Here is a 15,766-nt window from a genome sequence, read left to right as displayed (position 1 = left end):
TAAATAAACAAATAAAATCTTTAAAAAAATTTTTTTAAAAATAATAAAAAACTGTTTTACATTATGACATATAATCAATCTACAATTTATTTTGGAATAAAGGTTGAGATAGGATTTAAATTTTTATTTTCCCAAATACTTTGGCAATGGGCCCAACATCATTTTCCGGCTAATTCATTCTTACCCCACTTATTTGAGAGGTCAAAACTTTATCATATTGGGAGATCTTACTTTTTTTTAGTTTGTTTCTTATCTTTTCTATAGAGGGTTCAATCCCTACATCAATACCAAACCAGTCTGTTATAATAATTATAGCTTTATGTTTTAACAACAAGCGGGGCCAGCTTCTAGGTGCCCCATGCCTCAGTAACACAGGTGCCACTTGCTATAATAATATAACAGCATTTGAGGAAATAAATGCCAAAATAAAAACTGTTTTCAAACAATAGCAACCTTACATATTTATAATATGAAATGACACTAAATGTAGCCAATAGTGTAGACAAACAAGGAAAGTAAGTCGAAGATTTTGTAACATGTAATTTAGAATCCTATTTAAATTAGAAGACCAGTCAGGAACTCACTTTAGCCACACATGTCACTCAATACTGAATTCCTGACATATGTCCTTAAAATAACTCAATGGAACACCTGTCAAAAAAAAAAAAAAAAGTAAGGCTTCCTAACACGGACCTCACTTAGCGTGCCCCTTAAGCAGTGTGTCTGGATAATTATAAAGTGTGATTTGGACTGTTTCCTTAGAGTCACAGACCACAAAGGTATGTCAGAGGCACAGCACCTTCAACAGCTCCAACCTCTCTGAAAATCTTCACTCCCATTGCCAGATAATCTTAAGGTGTACATACACAGAATTAGAGTGACATCTAATGGTCACAAAACACGTCACATGGCATTTCTTTAAAATAGCACTACATCCACATTCTAGGCTGAAAAGCTAATTTAGGCCCCCTTTCAAGCACACATGCTAGGCTCCTATTTGAAATTCCACGACTCGGCGGGCCCTGAGTGATCTGGAGGACTATTAGAAACCACACTACACGTTATACAAACAACATCTCACTTCATTATTCCACATTAGTTCTACCAGGTCCATTTCTCTCAAACCATCAGTTCAAATGACGCTGATAAGAGTAAGTAGGTTATTAAGTGAGTAATAACCTGTCAATCACTTAAAACAACCCTCAGCAGAATTCTGAGCATACCTGCAGAAAAGAACTATTTGCATTCTGCACATTTGGAGAGCAGATATCGCCTGCCCTCAGTCAAACACTCTGAACATACATCATTCTCATCCTTCTCCTTTGAATAATTATCAGGGAGTGTAAAGAGCACCCAGGGTAGCATTTACTTTGCGGTGAGTTATCCAAACATAATCAGCCGGGCGTTGGCAGAAAGGCTGGGGAAGTGAGCGCCCGTCCAGCACCACGGGGCGCTCTTTCTCACCGATTCCACCGGCACGCAGCGTGCTGTCTTCTTCCAGCATGAGTGTGTCGTCGTCTTCCAGACTCAACACAAGCTCGTTCGTCTAGGAAGAAAGAAAACCTGCATCTCATCGGTACCCATATGTGCTTCATATTTGGTGAAGGCTTCTCGAAGACACAGAATTGTTACTCTGGGTCACAGCAATAACCAAAGTCACCTGCTGTTCCCGTCATCATCAGGGCAGAAGCAAATGGATGTGAACACCTACCGTGTGAGCACACTCTGTAAGTGCTGGGGAGACAACGCCCTAAGCATGGAGCTCTGGGGCCAGGTCTGGATGAAAATTTGGGTTCCACTGATGCCCCGCTCTGTGTTCTCCACAAACTACATAGCCTCTCCCGGACTCAGTTTCCTCCTCTATGAAAAAACGGGGAGGGGACCTGGGTGGCTCAGTTGGTTTAGCATCCAACTCTTGATTTTGGCTCAGGTCATGATCTCAGGGTCGTGAGATGGAGCCCCATGTCAGGCTCTGCGCTGGGTGTGGAGCCTGCTTAAGATTCTCTCTCTCCCTCCCCACACCCTGCTCCCTCAATCTCTCACTCTAAAAAAAAAAAAAAAAAAGGGTGGGGGGGGGATGAATCTTCTCTTTCGCCCTGTGGTGAGGATGAAATGAGATGAAGTACAGAAAACCGTATGGGAGTGTCAGTCACAGAGCAAGGCCTCTCCATGTTAGCTGCCACTGTTCTGTGGCTGTTGTCCTCACCACCGTCATTGTCATCTCATCCTCACAATATTCCAAGAGTCAGAGAGGTTAAGAAACAGACCCAGAGGGGGGTGCGTGAGTGGCTCAGTCGGTTAAGCGCCTGCCTTCAGCTCAGGTCATGATCCCGGGGTCCTGGGACTGAGCCCCATTTGGGCTCCCTGCTCAGCGGGGAGTCTGCTTCTCCCTCTGCCTCTTCCCCCCACCCCCACCCCCACTCATGCTCCATCTCAAATAAATAAGGAAAATCTTTAAAAAGAGAGAGAGAGAAAGAAAAAGAAACAGACCCCAGAGTACACGGAACTGAGGCCCCTGAGCTCTGACCAGCCTGACTTCGGAGAAAAGCAAGTTTACCTGTATGGCCGAAAGTCCACGTATCTAAAAACCTTGCTCTACCTAGTAAACACTTGATCCCACGTCATATTAGCTTGACCCCATGTCATACCGACTGTAACCTTTCTATATGAGGTTTGGGGTGGGAGTGGATGAGTTGGCCCTCCAATGAAACTTACAAATCCAGTTAAACATTATAATATAGGAGAAGATTTTGAGTTGATATCTGCCCTTAAAAAGCACATAGAAGTGACCACTAGTTGGACACACAGTACCACCTGTCAACCAGAATGCAGCTGCTTAGCAACATAATCTATTTCTAGAATGTGGCTAAGAGAGAACAGAAAGGCCACTCCAGCAGCTAAAATAGAAGGCCCAGAAGCCATGCTCCACAGTCCACAACTTCACCCACTAGAGAGCACAGGGCTTCACCTCCAGAGTACACAGATTAAAGGGGAGGGAATGTTATTTTTAAAAAATCATTTTAGGGGCACCTGGGTGGCCCAGTCAGTTGAGCATCTGCCTTTGGCTCAAGTCATGATCCCTGGGTCCTGGGATTGAGCCCTGAGTGGGGCTCCCTGCTCGGCAGGGAGCCTGCTTCTCCCTCTTCCGCTGCCTACCGCTCCCCCTGCTTGTGCTCTCTTGCGCTCTGTCAAATTAATCAATAAAATCTTTTTTAAAAAAAATCATTTTAGAATAGGTAGCACATAGGGGCACCTGGGTGGCTCGGTCATTAAGCGTCTGCCTTTGGCTCAGGTCATGATCCCAAGGTCCTTGGATCGAGCCCCACATCAGGCTCCCTGCTCAGCAGGAAGCCTGCTTCTCCCTCTCCCACTCCCCCTACTTGTGTTCCCTCTCTAGCTGTCTCTCTATCAAATAAATAAAAAAATCTTTAATCTTTTTTTTTTTTTTAAAGATTTTATTTATTTATTTGCGAGAGAGAGAATGAGAGAGAGAGAGAGAGCACATGAGAGGGGGGAGAGTCAGAGGGAGAAGCAGACTCCCCGCTGAGCAGGGAGCCCGACGTGGGACTCGATCCCGGGACTCCAGGATCATGACCTGAGCCGAAGGCAGTCGCTTAACCAACTGAGCCACCCAGGTGCCCATAAATAAAAAAATCTTTAAAAAAAAAAAAAAGAATAGGTAGCATATACTCATGATACAAAATTCTCCAAGCACATAGGGAAGGAGAGAAAAGTAAGTCTCCTCCCAACCCCTATCTACCAGGTAGTCTAGTTTCCTTCCAGAGAACTTACACTAATTCTGGCGTATCCTTCCAGAGGCTGTCTCTGTACACGTTCATGCAGGCAGAAATGTGCAGGTAAACTTTTCCAAACACATAACAGCATACTGTATGCTATATTCTAACACATGACTTTTTCCTCTTAAAATATAGCTTAAAATCATTCAAAATCAGTAATACGAGCTGCCTCAATTTATCAAGGCCGTGGGCTATTCCACTGAAGGGATACACACACACACACACACACACACACACACACACACACACACACACACACACAGGTAAACTTTTCCAAACACATAACAGCATACTGTATGCTATATTCTAACACATGACTTTTTCCTCTTAAATATAGCTTAAAATCATTCAAAATCAGTAAATACGAGCTGCCTCAATTTATCAAGGGCCGTGGGCTATTCCACTGAAGGGATCACACACACACACACACACACACACACACACACACACACACACCACACACAGGTAACTTTTCCAAACACATAACAGCATACTGTATGCTATATTCTAACACATGACTTTTTCCTCTTAAAATATAGCTTAAAATCATTCAAAATCAGTAATACGAGCTGCCTCAATTTATCAAGGCCGTGGGCTATTCCACTGAAGGGATACACACACACACACACACACACACACACACACACACACACACACACACACACACACACACACACACACACACACACACACACACACACACACACACACACACACACTGTCCCCAGGGATGGACATTCAGGTTGTTTCCATCTCTTGCTACCATAAACAACTCTGCAACAAATATCCTCATAACATGTATCATTTTGCCTTTGTATGAGTTTTATGTGTAAGATAAGTTCCTAGAAGTAGAATCGTTAGGTCAGAGAGCACGTGCAATTTTATTTTGGCAGATATTGCTAAATGACGCTCCAGAGTCTGTACCACTTTACAGGAACGCTACCAATCACTGAGAGTACCTAGTCCCCAGAGCATCACTGACATGGTATATTATCAAAACCATCTGATCCTTGCCAACCTAACAGATGGAGAGTAAGTGTAGTCTGAATTTGCATTTATTTTGAGTCAAGTTTATTTTGTTTTTTAATGGACTCGAAGGATAATTTTTTATTTTTTTAAAGATTTTTTTTTTTTTTATTTGACAGAGAGAGAGACAGCAAGAGAGGGAACACAAGCAGGGGGAGTGGGAGAGGGAGAAGCAGGCTTCCCGCTGAGCAGGGAGCCCGATGCGGGGCTCGATCCCAGGACCCTAGGATCATGACCTGAGCCGAAGGCAGACGCTTAATGACTGAGCCACCCAGGTGCCCCCGAAGGATAATTTTTTAAATGGAATTGTAAAATAGCATCATATACTAAGAAAATCAGGCCTTTTCTGTAATATAAGTTAGAAAATTTTCCCCGTTTTCACTTGTTTCTCGATTTTTTAGTTTTTTTTCCTAGAAAAAGGTGCTAAATGTTTAAAGTAAAATTATCAATTTTTTATGGTTTCTGGGTTTTCTACCACACTTAGAAAGACCTTCACTCTAAGATTAATTTTAAAATTCCCCATTCTTTTCAAATGTTTTTGTCAATTTCATTTTTTTAAAGCTTTTAATTATGAAGAATTTCAAACATACAGAACAGCACAATGAACCCTCCACGCACCCATCACCCAGCTTGAACAAATGATCTACTCATGTTCAGTTGGTTTCACCTCTGTCCTCACCTGTGAGCTTTATTTTCACCTTTAAGTCATTAATCCAGTGGGTATTTATTTTGGCATAAAAAAAAGATATGGATTCAATTCACTGTTTTCTGGATGTCTCCCAATTGTCCCAGTAACACTTACTGAATCCTCATGTTTTCTCCATAGCTTTAAAATGTCATATTTACTATATACTAAATTCTGATATATATTTGGGTCAATTTTTGGACTTTTAATTCTGTGCCATTGACCTAAGAGTTCATATGGCAGCACCACACTGTTTTAATTACTAGAGTTTAATAATATGGGTAATACATGTCAGGGCCTAGTCACTCCCTTTTTCTTCCTTTTCCCAACTATTCTTATTTATTTTTTGCATATTAGTTTTATAATCAGCTTCTTTCATTCATATATATATATGGGGTGGCATTAAATTTGTAAACTAAGAAAAAATGGACATCTTCATACTGTTGCATCTTCCCATCCAAATATCCTAAGCATTTCCATTTAAGTCTTATGTTGGATCCCTTTTGGCATGTCTATTGTTTTGTGAAATTCAGTAGAATTCATATAAATAAAATGCACAGATCTTAAGGGGAGTTCAGTTCAAATGAGTGTGGACAACTGAATGACCCTCACTAGCATTTTGAAGACTCCCCACTGAGCAGGAAGCCTAATGTAGGGCTCAATCCCAGGACTCTGAGATCGATCGTGACCTGAGCCAAAGGCAGATGCTTAACCAAATGAGCCACCCTGGTGCCCCAAGCATTTATTTTTTAATTCACCTGATTTCATTGTCTTCTCTAGTCCTAGATACCCACCATAAACTCAATCAGCTTTCAAATAACTGTATACCAGAGATTACAAAGAAAATGGCATGAGGGTATGCCTGTCGCCTGTGAATTAGTAACTTCAAAAAACATTTTTTTGCAAATTTAATTTTTACATTAATATTTGCTCGATATAGAACATGCAACGCTTTTTAAAAAACACTTTTTTAAAGGATCTACTACTAACAAGGGCTTAGTGGGGTTTTTTTTTTTCCTTAATGGCTGTAGAAAGGGTACTTACAAAATAAAAAATGCTATTATAATGGGAAATATCTTAGAAGTACATGTGTTCATTCATTTATTCACTGAGACAGCCAACAGTGATTACTCGCTATGTGCCAGATACTACTGTACATATGAAACGTACCTTTGCCTTATGTGCTTGATGAACCATCTTTAGTTTTATCTGAAAGAAAAAAGAAGTCTTCATAAAAGATTATTTTAAAACTTCATTTGAATAATATGAAACAGGAGGGTGCAGCTATGAAATTGAGAAACTTCAGTCCTTGCCTTATGATCCGTTCACTTAAAAATCTAGTATACAGTAAAAAAAAAAAATTACTTTTATATATCATCACCTTAAAGGTCACTGCTGTTTAAAGATATTTGAAAGCCTTCGTCTTTGACACACACAACTGGGTGCCATAACCTGCAATGAACTTGGCACATTTTCCCTTAGAATAGAAGACAGGTGGATATTACTCGATCCTGTTTTTTGGAGTTGCAAAAGGCTATAATTAGCAAATAATGTAAAAAATGTCAGACATTAACATAAGCAGTTCAAAAAAACCTAGTAATCTCTCAGAATACATATAGTGACAGGAGTCAAATGATTATCCTGACAACTTGTTACCACTCTCTGAGCTCAGGCTCACTGGTTATGTGAGCAGGGCTGCTAATGCCCAAAGAATGTCAGTATTTGCCTCCTGGTTTTCAAACACTGCACAGGCTCACACCATCTAACCGCTTTATTCAATCCTCCTTTGCTCCTTAATCTGTTTATCTTGATGTCAGGCTATGCTGTGCTTTTCCAGTAAGTCATTTCTCCACATTCGGTGAAGTCCGACTCTGCATCAGTGAGCTCTTAATTATAGCAGGGGCTCAGCATTTAATGGGATTCAAGTCAGAAAGTTTCCAATTCTTCAGTTTTGTTTAACCATCCAACTAATGTATTATGATTACACGTATTATTATATCTGGACAAACTCTTAACCTTAAACTAAAATTCATTTCTATCAATCATGCCATTTGATTCAATAAAGAATTCCAATAGTAAAATGAAATGAAAGGATCTACTTAAAAAACAGGCCCTGATTTAACTCTGTTCTAATAATACGAAAGAATAGGGTAGCTACCCAGTTAAGAACCAGCACTGAATTACCCATTATTTTAAATAGTCAACTTTCAATTATCTATTGCAATTTTTAACACAAGGTCAGCCTAATCCTAGGACTGCAACTATGTACCGTTAAGAACTAAAAATAAATCTAATCTAGGTGAAAAAATGCATATTAGGAATGTAAATACACCACAATTGCTAAAAATAAGCTCAGAATGTATGCAAGAAAATAAACAAATTGGCTTTTGGATTATCTATTATTCTGAGTTACCTATTATCTTTTTCTCATTATAGATAGATATTGGTTTATTATTATAGACAAGTTAGAAAAGCCAGTATTTTAACTAAAAGGATCCTACTTAAAGTCTGTTACAACCAACAAGCAAAACTGTGGTTTGACCTTACAAAATATTAGTCATGTTCTACATATTTTGCTAATGAGCCTTTATTAGAAATATCCTTGCTCTAATGGGTCCTGCAAACCCACAATAAGAAAGCCACATTTTTTTTTAGCAGAATAAGAAATTATTTAAACAGAAATTTTCAGATTTTTCCCTCCAACAGAAACTAGTAAGACTTGGTAAGAGGGTCAGGGAAACAACCAGCTAGCAAAAGATATTGTACTAATAACGTCCTTTTCCTTGCTGAATAATCTCTTTCACTTGTTTTTACTTCTTTAAAAAAAAAAAATCTTCATTACTAACAGAAACAACATCTGTGGGTATTGTACCTGAAGTGCAAATTCCTTGAGGAAAGTAACCTCATAAAAATAAAAAGAATAGGGGCACCTAGGTGGTTCAGTCGGTTAAGCGGTTAAGCGTCTGCCTTCGGCTCAGGTCACAATCTCCAGGTCCTAGGCCCCACCGACAGGTTCCTTGCTCAGCGGGGAGCCCGCTTCTCCCTCTGCCTGCCACTCCCCCCTGCTTGTGCTCTTTCTGTCTCTTTCAAATGAATAAATAAAATCTTAAAAAAAATAAAAAGAAAAATATATTTGTGGTGCATTTGACGTGTTCACACAAGTGTGGTTTAATCACACACGGCCTTATGAAATAAACAGTATCAGCAACTCCACACTGCATAGCCACCCATAGTTACTGTACACATGACACTGTACATGTCATGTACACAGGCACAGTGTCTAGGTGATCAGGATTTAAAAATAAGACCACATCCAATGTGCTTTAGAACACAGTCTGGTCGGGATAAATCCGTCATAGATGTAGATGTCAATTAGATAGGAGGAGGGGCCCTAAGAACTCTCAGACTCTCCGTGGTCTGGCCAGCGAGCCAGCCCTTTGCCCAAGGGCATGGGGACAACAACCAACAAAGCTGAAATCTGACTCTAGACCCTTTCCACTCCCCAACACCCAATGTGTTCTATTCCCACAGAGCAGGGAGCAATATTGGAGGACAAGGGCAGGTGAGAAAGTAACGTTTGGCCTTCCTTTTTGAACACAAAGCAGCAGATTGTTACAGAGCCAAACCCAGACTGGGTCACTGAAAAGTCTATCAAAACCCCAGTGGTTCTCTAATTTCTCATCTCACAGTTAAATGTGTTCATTTCTTCTGCCAATTCACCTGAATAGTATACAAATCCTAAGACAAAACAGTGTTAATAAGGTGGGACAATATAAGAGGTACATTACCTACCACCGTGATGATTAACAGTCAGATATTCTAATGCATTCAGTATCTAAAACTTATCTTTCAAAATGACTTATATGGAACACAAGTTGGAATATGTATGCATATGCATGCACGTGCGTGCACGCGCACACACACACACACCATGCAAAAAGGAAATGGCATCTGTAGGTTGATTCAAGTTTAAGGTTATATTGCAAGTCATTATACTCTGAAAGCCACGAAAGCCAGAATTGAGAAGTTTTGTATTTACTTAACTGTGCTTTTTATTCCTTTCTCTTATTCAATATTTAGTATGTAAATTCTTTAAGCCCAATAAATCAAAGTACTTTCCACTCAGTGCCTTCAACTTCTGTTTGACTACCCCTTATGACCTCACAATTAGTCTCTGGATATTAAAATGCATACACACGGTGAAGATTGTGATTTCAAAGTATTTTAGGTCATAAGTTGCTCTACCAAATGGGAACAGAATTAAAAGCCACTCCAAAAAATGATCTAAGGTAATAAAAAATTTATACTTCAAAAAACGTCTGTACCAATTAACAGAAATTAGATGCGTCATAATTTTCAAGTGAGGTCTCAAAGTTTGCTGAGTGTCACTATGCTGAAGGTTAATAACCATACCATCTTTATACCAAATAATGAAACCCAACTTCCTGCCTCATTACTGCATTGTTTAATCAACCCCTGCAACATGCAAAATTACTATATACTATGCTTAAGTTATTGGCATTTAAAATGTTTAATCTCTTCTTTTAATTCCTAGTCTGAAATCATTTTTCTTTCCCGGTTACCAAAGAAATTCATTTTAGACATCGTTTGCCAAACATGTTATTTGTTCCTCATAAATAGGCCACTTCCATACACTATTACAATTTACTTCACTGATACACCAGGATTCCTATATTCCTAAATAAATTTCCATATTGGTTTTTACTTACAGATAGTAAACTCATTTTTGAAAACCAAATTCAAATTGCTATCAACATAAAACTAACGTAAAATTATATTAATATACGTTTTTAAATAAGTAAAATTAGTTACCATATTTATAATTTCTGAATGGTGGTGGCAGGTTGGTCCTTAAAGGAATATCTATAAGAGAAAGATTATTTTTATTATATTCACGTAGACACTTGTAGTATATGCAGTCTTTTGTTACGTTCTCCAGATCTCTAGACTAAGCTACTTTGAAAAATTTGATAGAACACAAAATGAAGCTAACATGCCATCAAAAATCAGCGGTCATCTAAAACAATGGAACCACTGAGGAAATGTTGAGCTGTTACTAGCTGAACTAAGAATTCAGTAACATTATTAAATGAATTGTCATTTTATTAAATACAACAGCATCTATGTACATTCAAAATATATAACATTCCTGTGTGAGATATTATTTTCTATTAGGTGACATTCAGTCAGCATATGAACCTGAGAACTCATTCAGGCCTGTAATGGAAACCAATGATCTAGATGAGTGTTATTACTCTTACCAAAATTCAGATAACCTACAATGTAACTCTAACTCAGCAAAGAAAACAAAACAAAAACAAATTAAATATTCTTTTTAAAACAGAATTTCAAATGTTAGATCTGTTTAATTTATTAGCACTTAGAGTTCCTGAACAAGACAATGAAACACTGTGAAGGTGTGAGGTAAGGAACAGAGGGCCCTGTGAAAGTGCTCACAGTTAGAGGTGCCTACATTCGAAGAAATCAAATCACTGTCTTCCATTCAGTCTGGACTTCTGAGAGAAGAGACAGTGAAGGCAAATGACAGCACTTTCTCTTTCTTCCTTTGGATGTCAGCTCAAGGGCCACTCCACCAAGAGGCCTCCCCTACAGGCTCTGCTGAGGGTGGGTCTCCCCTCAAACGGTTTCCTTCATAACATTCCTTACAACAGTAGTTCTGTTATGTTGGTCTCCCTTCCTTACTAATTCATAAATTCCTTGAGATTAAGACAGTAGGCCACAGCTCCTGAAACTGAAGACCGTGTCTGCCACATCATAGGTTATTAGATAACTGGTTCCATGAGGGCAGGGACTGTAGCCGATTTTCATTGTGTTACCAGTACCCAAAAGAGTGCTGGGCACATGTCAGGTGGTCAAAAATATTCGCGAATGAATAAATATAACTTAAGCCTTTCATTTGGCAGTTAAGAACTCCGAGGTCCTGGTTGGCCCAGGGTGTCAGAGTTAGGGCTAGAATCCAATCTTCCCATTCTGCAGCAAGGAGAAGGGGTTCTCTTCTGCAATGGCAGAAAGACACCAGCCATTCAACCCATTTGGTGAGATAAGAATTTTGGTGCACAAACATATATAAAAAGGCCTGAGGAGGAAGAGACAAAAACTAAACACCTTCCTTACGAAAGAGGCAAAAGAGGTGGCTTCTCATTTTGTGCTACAACAAATAAGGCTGCGGGTAGTCATATGCGGACGTGCACTTGCATTTCACCCAAAAGTGGAATGGTAGGGGTTGGTTTACCCTTTTAAGAAACTGCCAACTCATCTTCTAAAGTGGTTCCTCTTTACATTCCTACCAGTGGCCTATCAGAGTTCCAGTTCTTCCACATCCTAGCCAAAACTGGGGTTTTAATTAATAAACCTTTTTAATTCTAGCCATTTCAGTGGGAGTGCTGTGTTCTCACCATGACTTTATTTTTTTAAATACTTTTTTTAAAGATTTTATTTATTTATTAGAGAGAGAGACATTGAGAGAGGGAACATAAGTAGGGGGAGTGGGAGAGGGAGAAGCAGGCTTCCTGCCTAGCAGAGAGCCCGATGCAGGGCTCAACGCCAGGACCCTGGGACCATGACCTGAGGTATGTACGTCAGAGGGCAATTTGATATGTATGAAAATTACATGTGCATATACCCTCTGACCTAGAAATTCCACTCCAAGAATTGATCACAGACATACATTCTCACATGTGTATGTAATATAACATACATACAAGGGTGCTCTAGTAATATCTTCAAGGTATGTTAAAGGTAAAGGAAAGCATAAAGCAGACCATTATTTTTATTTATTTATTTTTTTTAACATTCTTAGTTTATTGATCCTCTGATGAAAAATCTGCACAACCACCACAGATAAAGCCACTGCAGCATCTTTACTCCTTCTGTTGTCCAATCTCCAGCTCACTTTTTGCCAGCACCAACGTTGGCTTTTGCAGTCCCCCTGACTTTGTTCATTCTGTTCTTACGTTCCTTTCGCTGTTTTCTTGATGTCTTTTTCTTCTCATACAGGCCATGTCTTGCAAGTCTGTGTTTGGGTTCATTTTTCTTTGCATAATCCAAAGAATCATAAATCATGCCAAAGCCGGTTGTCTTGCCACCACCAAAATGGGTTCTGAATCCAAACACAAATATGACATCTGGTGTGGTCTCATACATTTTGGCTAGTTTTTCCCGAATTTCTGTCTTAGGTACCGTTGCCTTTCCAGGGTGAAGAACATCAATGACCATCTGTTTCCGCTGAAGTAGTCGGTTAGTCATGAACTTCCTGGTCCGGATAGTTACTGTGTCGTTCATGATGGCGGCGAGGCCCAGACCATTATTTTTAAAGTAAGCGACCTTTTGAGGCAAATGGGGGGAAAGTAAGCATATGTTTGTATTTGCTTATATGTTCATGGGGTAGGGGAGAGCACGGTGTACTGGTCAGAGAACAGAAGCGGAAAGGCGAGTTTTTTACTGATTTCCTTTTACGTTCTGACCTTAAAACTACATGCATGTATTATCCATAAATAAAACTTTCTTAAAAACCCACACATCTGAATTACGAAATGTGTTTTTCTAGGCAGATGCTTAACGACTGAGCCACCCAGGTGCCTCTCACCATGACTTTAACTTGCACTTCACTAGACTAACGATGGTGAGTATGACGTATCTTCTTTGCTCAAGTGTTTGTTCAGATCTTTTAGCACTTTTTAATGGGGTTAGGTCCTGCCTATGTAGTTGGAAGGGATTTTTTTTGTTGTTGTTTTCTAGGCACAAGTCTTTGGTTGGATGTTCTACAAATATTTTCTCCAAGTCCATGGCTTGTCTTTTCATTTTCTTAACAGTGTATTTTGAAAAGCAAACTTTTTCATTTTGATGAAGCCTGACTAATCTTTTACAGTTTGTGCTCACTGTGCTGTATTTAAGACATTTTTCCAAAATCAAAGTCTTTAGCATTTTCTTCTGTGTTTTCTTTTATATAGTTTCTGCTTTTATATTTACATTTACATCTTGACCAATTTTGAGTTATTTTTGCATAGGGTACGAGGTAAGAGCTGAGGTTCATTTATTTGCATATGGCTATCCAATTGTTCCAGCACCTTTTTTTGGAAAGATCACCTCTTCCCCCAAAAACACCTTGGTCAAAAATCAACTGAATATACATGTAAGTGTAGGTCTGTTTCTGCACTGGTTTTCATTGATATGTCATCTATATATCAATACCACACACAATGTCTTGGTTGATGTAGCTTTATAGTACTAAGTCATGTAATCAGTGTAATTCCTACAACTTTTTTTCTTCTTTTTTGTGAGTTATTTTAACTACAGGTTGATGTAGATAGAACATTAGGGTTCAAAGCCGATGGCCAAGAAAGAATTCTTGAGACGTCTTTGGTGCAAAAAGGTGATTTTATGAAAGCGCAGGGACAGGACCCGTGGGCAGGAAGAGCTACACCGGGGGGTCATGAGGAGTGGCCCATTATGTACTTTCAAGTTGGGAGGGGGGTTACAGTTTAAGTCTCTAAGGAATTTGGAAGCGAGGTTTCCAGGACCTTGAGGGGGTTAACTATTGTTGGGAAAAGGTCATTTATTACCCTCTAATAAAACCTAAGTCATGAGACCCTTGAGATGTATATCGGTGGGCCATATGTTTGGGGGGGATGATTGCCAACACGCAACTTGGGGGGTTTAGAGATAATAATACATATCTGGGGGGGTTTAGAGATAAAGGAAATTTCTGAAGGAATTTTTATATGTTAAAGTAGACTTACAGGATCCTGGGGTGGGGGGGGGTGTGCTAGGATTGTCTTTTGCCCTTAGCAAAGTATTAACATTGAGGCAGTTGAGTCCCTAGAGGAATGTCACTCTGCCTGTTTCAAGGACTTGTCAATGGGCTGTAGGCAATAAGGATATTTTATAATTTTTCTTCTGCTTTTGTTTCCCACATCATAGGTCTTTTTAACTTTCCTTATAAATTTTAGAATAGAGTAACTTATTTCTAAACTGTAGAGTATATAATTATGTATATATTTATGAAGAGAGGAAGTGTGCTGAGATTTTGATTGGAAGCTATACATCATTTTGAGGAGACATGACCTCTTCACCATATTTTTTCTGACCCACAGACACAAGGTATCTCCATTTATTTTGGTCTTTTAAAAGTTTTCTCAGTGATGTTTTAAGAGTCTTCAGTGCAAAAGTCTTACACTCTAGCAAATGTATTCCATTTCATACTTTGTGATGCTATTATAAAAGGTTTTTTGTAATTTTCCAGCCGTATTAACACAATTGATTTTTGTATATTAGTCTTATATCCTACAACTTCCTTAAGCCTCGATTATAGTTTTTATAGATTCTGCAGGATTTTATAATCATAATAAAATCATAATAGATTATGTAGGTAATCACGTCACCAGTGAATAATGGCAATTTTACTTTTTCCTTTCTAATAGGGATACCTTTTATTTCTTTTTCTTGCCTCAATAAATTGGCTAGAACTTCCAGCTCAGTGTTGAACAGAAGTGATTATGAGCAGACACCCCTGCCTGGTTCCTAATCTTAGGAGGAAAGCACCCAGTCTTCCACCATTAAGTATGATGTTGGAGGTCCATTTTTCATAGATACCCTTAACCAGGTAGAATAAATTCCCTTCTATTCTTACTTTGCTAAGAGTTTCTAACAGGAATGGATGCTGGATTTTGTCTTTATCTACTGAGAGATTCATCTGGTTTTCCTTCCTTCATCTATCCATATAATGAACTACATTGATTGCTTTTTGTTGTTTTTACTTTTTTTTTCAAGATTTTATTTATTTGACAGAGAGAGAGCACAAGGAGGAGGAGCAGCAGAGGGAGAAGGAGGCTCCCTGCTGAGCAGAGAGCCAGACATGGGGCTCAATCCTAGGATCCTGGGATCATGGCCTGAGCCAAAGGCAGATGCTTAACCGACTAAGCCACCCAGGCGCCCCCCACTGATTTTTTGATAGTAAACCATCCTCGCATTCCTAAGGTAAACTCCATATGGTCCTAATATATTCTTCTTTAAATACTGTATCTCTTTGTGTGAAAGATGTTGGTTTTGGTAGCTGTTTTTTTCTTCTAATTACATTCTCTGATTTTGCTATCAGGGTAAGGCTGGCCTCAGAAAATAATACTTTCTGATAAATATTTCCTCCTCTTGAGTTTTATGGAAGACTTTCTGTAGAATTGGGATTATTTCTTCCTTAAATATATGGTAGAATTCACCAATG

The 15,766-nt window shown here is 39.1% G+C and overlaps 2 protein-coding genes across 11 annotated transcripts in view; both read right to left on the bottom strand.

The window, feature by feature from the left end:
* Window positions 1-15,766, bottom strand: part of C3H2orf76 (chromosome 3 C2orf76 homolog) — a 35,173-nt gene that overhangs the window by 7,893 nt on the left and 11,514 nt on the right. The window contains exons 2-5 of the mRNA XM_035726844.1: window positions 10,342-10,392; window positions 6,890-6,903; window positions 6,679-6,717; window positions 1,465-1,546 (exon numbers count right to left, since the gene is read on the bottom strand). Coding sequence (XP_035582737.1) covers window positions 1,465-1,546; window positions 6,679-6,717; window positions 6,890-6,903; window positions 10,342-10,392 — 186 coding nt within the window. The remainder of the gene's footprint in view (window positions 1-1,464; window positions 1,547-6,678; window positions 6,718-6,889; window positions 6,904-10,341; window positions 10,393-15,766) is intronic.
* LOC113919842 (40S ribosomal protein S24-like) overlaps window positions 12,439-15,766 on the bottom strand; it is a 76,752-nt gene continuing 73,424 nt past the window's right edge. For all 10 annotated transcript variants that reach the window (XM_035726699.1, XM_035726700.1, XM_035726702.1 and 7 more), the window contains one exon: window positions 12,439-12,873. In XM_035726699.1, the coding sequence (XP_035582592.1) occupies window positions 12,439-12,873 (435 nt within the window). The remainder of the gene's footprint in view (window positions 12,874-15,766) is intronic.

This window comes from Zalophus californianus, chromosome 3 (genome assembly GCF_009762305.2).
Source record: "Zalophus californianus isolate mZalCal1 chromosome 3, mZalCal1.pri.v2, whole genome shotgun sequence".
Taxonomy (NCBI): Eukaryota; Metazoa; Chordata; class Mammalia; order Carnivora; family Otariidae; genus Zalophus; species Zalophus californianus.
This window is presented reverse-complemented; position numbering and strand designations above follow the sequence as displayed.